This window comes from Fonticula alba (assembly GCF_000388065.1).
Source record: "Fonticula alba strain ATCC 38817 unplaced genomic scaffold supercont2.4, whole genome shotgun sequence".
NCBI lineage: Eukaryota > Rotosphaerida > Fonticulaceae > Fonticula > Fonticula alba.
In genome coordinates, this window is record NW_009242974.1 from 2804858 (window position 1) to 2811511 (window position 6654).

A 6654-nucleotide genomic window follows, 5' to 3' on the forward strand; every position below is an offset into this window, starting at 1 on the left:
CGCGTCAGCAGTCCATCGTCCGTCCGGATGGTGTAGTCGGTTATCACATTCGCCTCACACGCGAAAGGTCCCCAGTTCGAACCTGGGTTCGGACACTTACATTTTGCCGCGCTTGCCCGCTGGGGAGCAGGCGGGCCGGCGCACGCCTCTCTCAGGTCTCTCCGGGGCTGCGGAGAAGAGAAAGAGAAGGGGGGGGGGGGCATGGGGATAGACATTATCACTGGCCAGGTTGTGGAGGTTCGACGTGGCGTAGGGTGGTGATGTGGCGTGCGGGGAATGGAAGGGCAGGCGGGGCAATGTTGACCGGCGGCGTGCGGGGGGTTCTAGCGCGGTCCGGCTTGCTTTTGGAGCTGGTGGCGCACTTGCCGTGTGTCTCGGCTTCGCGCTCTCTTTTTTCAGTTGCTCCTCGCCGCAGGGGGGACCCGCAGCTCCCGCTGCTGGCGGTCATCCTTCTCCTCCTGCGGACCCTGGCGCGGGGCGATCTTCTCCACCGCCGCACATTGTTTGTTTGCGCCTCAAGTGGTAGTGGCGACGCGAGGAACCGTGCATCCTTCGCGGGACCTAGGCATTGTGTCAATGGGCAAAATCTTATAAACATTCATTGGGCAGGTGCCTTCATCATCCGTCCGAATGGTGTAGTCGGTTATCACATTCGCCTCACACGCGAAAGGTCCCCAGTTCGAACCTGGGTTCGGACACTTTATCTTTTGACCCAGTGTCGGCTCCTTCCTCAACGCGTTCTTCGCCTGTGTGGGGGTGCTCTTTTCTCTCCGCGCCCCCCCACGCCCCCCGCTGCGGGGGAAAGGCCGGGGCGAGGGCGTGGGTTTTTCTTCCCCCGGACAAGTCGACGCGATGCCGACGGAGGGCGAGATCCGAGGGGGGGGTGGGTGGGTGGACCAAGAGCCAATGGGCGACTCCCTCCGGTCTGGCTGGAGGGGGGGTGCTGTTGCGCGCGGGGGGGGGGGGGGGGGAACGGGATTGCCCAGTCGGAGGGTTGGCCTTGGTGGGACCCCCCTCGATCGACCCGGTGGAGGGCTCTCCCGAGCCAGGCAGCAAGAAGGCCAGACGGCGGGCGGGGAGGGGCAGCGCCCTGTGCAGGGCCCATTTGCACGTTTGTATTCTCTCGCATGGCGCGGCATTCGGCTCGGCTGCTGGTGCATGTGGCCGGGGAGACTCGTTGCCTGCTGTCCAGGCTGCGGAGGCTTCGCCAGGCGGCCGCGAGCCCCGGTGATCCCCCGGCCAGGGGCCGCCTCCGGGGGGAGGGGGGAGGGGGGAGAGCATGTGGTGCCCTGTGAGCTGGGGGCATTTTGCCCGGGACAAGCGCCATGTAGGCCGTGCGAGGCAGGCCAAGGCCGATTGACCCATGCCGCTGGCCATTGAGAAGCCCTGGACCTGCTGAATGGCATGCGGTTCGTGGCACTATGGCTCCGTGCCCGTTAGGGAGGCGGGAGGGGGAGTAGGATGTGCCGGAGTGCGGGGCTTGTCTGTTGCCCGGGGGGGGGGGGGGGCCGGCAGGGACGGCACACGAGTCACAGACCGGCACACACTGGCCGGTCGCTGGGCCGAGCCTGCCCGTCTAAGTGCCCGCGAAGGCAGCAGGGGCCAGCCCTGTTCGGGCGGCGGGCATTTCCCTCCCCCCCTGTGGTCTCGCCTGGATCTGCCCTGGATGGAGCATCATTTCCCGAGGAACATGGCCTGGGAATGGCTCCGGCGGGGGAGGGGCCGGGCGAGCTGGATCCCCGGGCCCAAGGGGAATGCCCCCGCTGCGAGGCGCGGAATGGCGGCGAGAGAATAAATACCATCAGGGGGAGGTTCGATTTCACCGCCCGTCCGAATGGTGTAGTCGGTTATCACATTCGCCTCACACGCGAAAGGTCCCCAGTTCGAACCTGGGTTCGGACACTTTATTTTTGTCGGCGTCCCCATTTTTCGCGGCCCCTCGCGCGCGCATCTCCCGGCCCCGCTCTTCTTGTGCATGTGTGGATGTGTGTGTGTTCGGGGGGGGGGGGGGGGGGGGGGGGGGGGGGGGGGGGGGGGGGGGGGGGGGGGGGGGGGGGGGGGGGGGGGCGGTTGTCCCTCCTGGCCGGGGGAGGGACAATGTGGTTTGGCCCCCTGAACGCAGCCATCTTTCTGTCGGGCTTCGGTCACCAACACCTGGTGTTTTTACTTCCTCTTGCCCTCGGTAGTGGGGGGTTTGGCCGGGCGATTGGGCGCGCGGACCCCGATCCAGCGGCCGGCCGTTCGGATGGCCAGAAGTCCTGAAAAAAGGAGCCAGCCGTCAAGGGAGCCTCTGGGCGGGTAGTGCCTTTATGGGAGCCTCCTCAAGGACTTCACACCCAGAGGTGGGTCCCACGATGGCGAGATGAAGGCCCGGACATTTGCCCGCGCGGTGCCCGGTCCTCGGAGGTGTATCTCTCTGGAGGCGATGCGGCGGATGGGGGGTGGGTGCCATCTTCTTGGGGGGCCTGTGTGGCTCGGCTCGCGGGCGGCCTTTTGCCGGGGCCAGGGCGGAGGGCAGTCATCCAGACAGGCAGCCGCCGGAGGTGCGAGCACGGTCGGAAAGGACAGGACACCAGCCAGTGTGCAGCATTGAGGTAAACACCCTCGAGGGGGGGGGGCCGGGAGTGGGCAAGGCCGGGCGCCAGCAGGGAAGGGAGGGCGAGCAGGGCTGGCATGGAGAGGGCTGACAAATCCTCATGCGGAGGAGCGTGTATTTCCGGGAGCCCACGAGAGGGCCGAGGGCGGGACAGGGAGCCGAGAGGGGGATGCCGGCGGCTACTCGCCCTCGATCAGTTCGAAGTCGTCATCCGACGAGGGGGCGGGCTGGCTGGAGCCGCGGGACCCGGGGCCCGTCGGGGGCGAAGCGAGGAGCGGGCGTGGGAAGAGCAGATCGCGGGCACGCTGCAGCGTCAGCAGCGGGAGAATGCCCTGGAGGAGTTCCGGCGCCATGCTGACCGCACGACGGCCACTGGGAGCAGGGGAGGACCAGCAGGGGCGCTCGAGGGGTGTGAGTCCGGGGCCGAGGGCGAGGGACCGGCAGAGAGGCCGAGAGGCAGCGGGAGAGCCGGCACACCAGGCTGGCAAAGGGCGGCGAGAGGAGGGGAGGCCGGTGGCCGAGGTGCGAGAAGGGAGGGAGGAGGGGGAAAAAAAAAAGGCCACACGCACGTCGAGGTGGCTGCCGACATGGCACCGCGAGCAACCCCATACAGCAGGGCGAAGCCGTAGGCCAGCTGCTTTTTGGACAACTCGCGCACCACCTGCCGAAGGAGGGCCGCCGTGCTGGACACCCCGCGAAGGACCAGCCCAGCAGCCGCGCCACTTTCGGCCCCGGCGCCCGGGGTCGAAAGCGAGTAGTCCCCCGGGGCCGGGGCCGAGGGCGACTCGGACAGGGACATGGTCGGATCGAAGAACGTGAGCAGGGTCGAGTCCAGCGGCACCAGGCGCAGGATGGTGGCCAGGGAGGAGGGCTTCCGCAGGAGGTCCCGGTAGTGCAGGGTCTTGCGCTCATTCCGGATGCGAACCTGCAGCGGGTGAATGTGAACATACTGGTAGAAGTAGGGAGCAGAGGGGGAGCCCCTGGCGGTGCCGGGGGAGCCGGAGGAAGGCTCGCCGGCGCCCGGGGCCCCAGGTCGCGAGGGCGCCTGGCCGGAGGAGGAGGCCGCCGCGGCCGACACCACGGCCGCCAGGACCGGCGACTCGGCCAGGATGTCCAGCCATGCCTCGAGGCTGGGATCCAAGGGCGAGGTGCTGGCGCTGGAGGAGCCACCCGGGGGGCCGGTGCCCGGTGACCGGCCGGTATCGACCGACAGCCGCCCGGCCGGGGGGCTCCGGCGTCCAGCCGGCGGATGGGCCCCGCCAGGGGGGTCGTGCGCCTCGCTGAACCCCGGGGTGGGCGGCGTTGTGGCCGACAGCGACAGGAACATCGACAGCGAGGCCAGGAAGTCCACGGCGTCGGCGTCGATGTACACACTGAGAGGGCGCTGTTGTTTTTTTTTTGCCCCCCCCCCACGCACAACGTGCACGAGCATCACCGGAGCAAGAGAGGGCGGAAGGTGAAGCAGCCCAAGGGCGAGACCCCGGGGCGGGGCGGAGAGGGCGACAGGGACATGGGGAGCGAGGTGAGGATATGGCTGCACAGGGGGCAGGAGCCGCGCGCGGGTGCCCGGGCGTCGGATGGCAAGAGGGGGAGGGGGGGGGGGAGCCCAGCAGGCGGGAAGGTGTGACCATCGCCACGCACCATGAACACTTCCACCCGGCGCTCGGTATTCAGGGGCTCGGTCAGCGGCCGTGGCCGGACAATGCGGAAGTCCAGCTCGGCCACCGAGCGCAGGGGCTCGCCGGTGGGAGCACCATGGGAGCTGCCCCACGCGGATGGGGGACCGGCCCCGGCCGGGTCCTCGCCGCCCTGGCCACCGGGACCCATTTGGGGGATGCTCTGGGCCGACTGATCGGATCCGAGGTAGAAAACATGCGGCGTCTGGGTGACCAAGCCGCCAGACTGGGCGGTGCTCTGCATGCCGATGTTTCCGTAGACGAGGATCTCGTGCAGCACCAGCCGCGCGTGGGACTGCGTGCCGGGCGGGTCGGCCAGCTCGCCGACCGGCACATCTTCCGGGTCGTAGTCGAGCCAGTCGACCCGCAGGCCGCGGAACCGAACGACCAGCTGCTCATTGACCACGCTGCAGGAGGCCGGCGTGAGGCCGGCCTGGACAGCCGCATCCGGCGAGCTGAAGGGCGTTGTCGGGGGGAGGGAGCCGCGGGCGCGCAGCCCCGGGCCAGCCGCCGGCCCGGGGGGATGGAGGCGCCCGGGCAGGCCGGCCGGGTGGGTGTCCTCGACCAGGCTCGAGGCCAGGCGGCTGTAGGGCCCGATGAAGGAGGGGAACTGGAGGCCATTGTGGATGCGAAGCTCCAGGGCATCCAGCATGATGATCAGTCGCCGGGTGGGGTACAGCTGCGAGTCATTCCGCGGGACGTGGTTCCCCGGCGGGGAGGCCACCGCGTGCAGAGGGGCCGGCATGGCTGGCGTCAGCCAGGTCCCAGCGAAGTCCCCCTCGATCACGCCCTCCAGCAGGTCGCCCGATGGCCGGAGGAGATCCAACCGCGGGGACACATGCGCCATGGGGGTGGCAGCCTCCGAGCCGGCGGCGGAGGCACCGGGCCCGGGGGAGGTCGCCGGGCCGGGCTCCGGGCCGCGGCCCGGCGCATCGGCCTTGCCATTGCTGCCGCCCTCTTCGCCGAAGTAGTAGTCCATGACGAACATGGCCAACTGCATGGTGTCAGCCGAGAGGTCGAAGCGAAGCTGGCCAAAGTCCACCTCCATGTTCTTCTGCGTGATGCCGGCCGGGTGAGTCTGCTCGGAGGCCGGGGCCGGAGAAGGGCAGCACAGCCGGCGCAAGTGCCCCCCATGGGGTGCCACATTCCGCCGGGAAGGGGGCACCGGCACGCGGGGGATCGGGAAATGGACGTCCGTCAGTTGGGGGCAATGGGGCAATGGGGAGGGGGGGGGGGGGGGAGACGGGCCGGGGCCCATGCCCGCCGGTGCACATGCGCAGGCATGTGCACGTACCACCGAATAGGAGCCATAGCTGACCGATGCCACGCGGCTGAGGTTCTGTCCCAGCAGGTAGTCCGACACGGCGCCGGTCGGGTTCGTCGGGATCCGGGTCCACTTCCGGCCATTCTTGAAGAGTTCCTCCACAAGCCGGCGCCAAAAGCGCTCAACATGGCGCGGCGACAGGAGCGGCTCCAGCAGGGAGGGCGGCTGGTACAGGGGCCAGGCGGCTTCCGGATGCTCGGAGTAGGCCAGCCGGTCGAAGGGCAGGTCGGCCCCGGCGGAGGCAACATGGCTGTGGAGCAGGCGCCAGTGGGGGATGGCAAAGAGCTCGGCCCCGGCCGGGGCCGAGATGCACAGCGAAAATGTGGGCTGCTGGTGATCCGCAGGCCAGGCCCCGGGGGTGGAGGCCCCGCCGGGGCCGCCGGCGCTCGGGGGGATGGCCATCACCGGGGTGGTGGATGCCGGGCCACCCCCGGCGGGCCCGGGGGAAACGGGCCGGCCCCCGGGCGAGACACTCGGATCGGCCGGGCTGCCGAAGTCCTGGTGCAGCACCACCGCCGGGTGGGGGAAGCACGCCTGGCGAATGGACGGCTCCCCGAGGGAGGAGATGTCCACCAGCAGGCCATTGTAAAGGTGCCCCGAGAGGGTGTCATTGGAGTTCTGCCCCGGGCGCAGCAGGCCGCCGATGCTGTACCCGGCGGCAGGGGTGGGGTCGAATTTGTCCGGACCCCCGACATGGTGGCCGCCATGGCCGGCGGTCGATCCGGGCCCGGTCACCGGCCCGGCCTTGCCATCCCCGTGGCCCGCCTGTGTCCGGCCATAGCCCGAGGATATCGGCGGGCAGAGAGCCACCACAAAGGGAGCCGAGCAGGGGGTGGCCATGATCAGGAAGTCCGAGAAACGGAGCTTCAGCTGAGTCACCACCGATGGCCGGGTGCGCGGGCAAAGGAGCGAGAAGGGCCGAGGGCACATGCAGGACAAGCGTGTCAGTGGCGCATCGCCTGCCAGAGGGGCGCCCGGGCAAAGAAGGCAAACAACCACGCCCCCCCCCCCCCCCCCCCCCCCCCCCCCCCCCCCCCCCCCCCCCCCCCCCCCCCCCC

The 6654-nt window shown here is 69.7% G+C and overlaps 1 protein-coding gene and 3 non-coding genes across 4 annotated transcripts in view; 3 read left to right on the forward strand and 1 right to left on the reverse strand.

Annotated features, from left to right (window-relative positions):
* The first annotated feature begins 21 nt into the window (after positions 1–21).
* On the forward strand, positions 22–95 carry H696_03171. Its single transcript has one exon. It is a non-coding gene; the product is annotated as a tRNA-Val (tRNA).
* A 529-nt stretch (positions 96–624) lies between these two features.
* Positions 625–698, forward strand: H696_03172. The gene has a single exon. It is a non-coding gene; the product is annotated as a tRNA-Val (tRNA).
* Positions 699–1828: 1130 nt separating this feature from the next.
* H696_03173 lies at positions 1829–1902 on the forward strand. The gene has a single exon. It is a non-coding gene; the product is annotated as a tRNA-Val (tRNA).
* A 264-nt stretch (positions 1903–2166) lies between these two features.
* The window catches only part of H696_03174 (hypothetical protein), an 11568-nt gene continuing 7080 nt past the window's right edge, over positions 2167–6654 (reverse strand). Inside the window, exons 11-14 of the mRNA XM_009497058.1 lie at positions 5567–6466; positions 4238–5350; positions 3166–3980; positions 2167–2968 (exon numbers count right to left, since the gene is read on the reverse strand). Coding sequence (XP_009495333.1) covers positions 2776–2968; positions 3166–3980; positions 4238–5350; positions 5567–6466 — 3021 coding nt within the window. The 3' untranslated portion in view covers positions 2167–2775. The remainder of the gene's footprint in view (positions 2969–3165; positions 3981–4237; positions 5351–5566; positions 6467–6654) is intronic.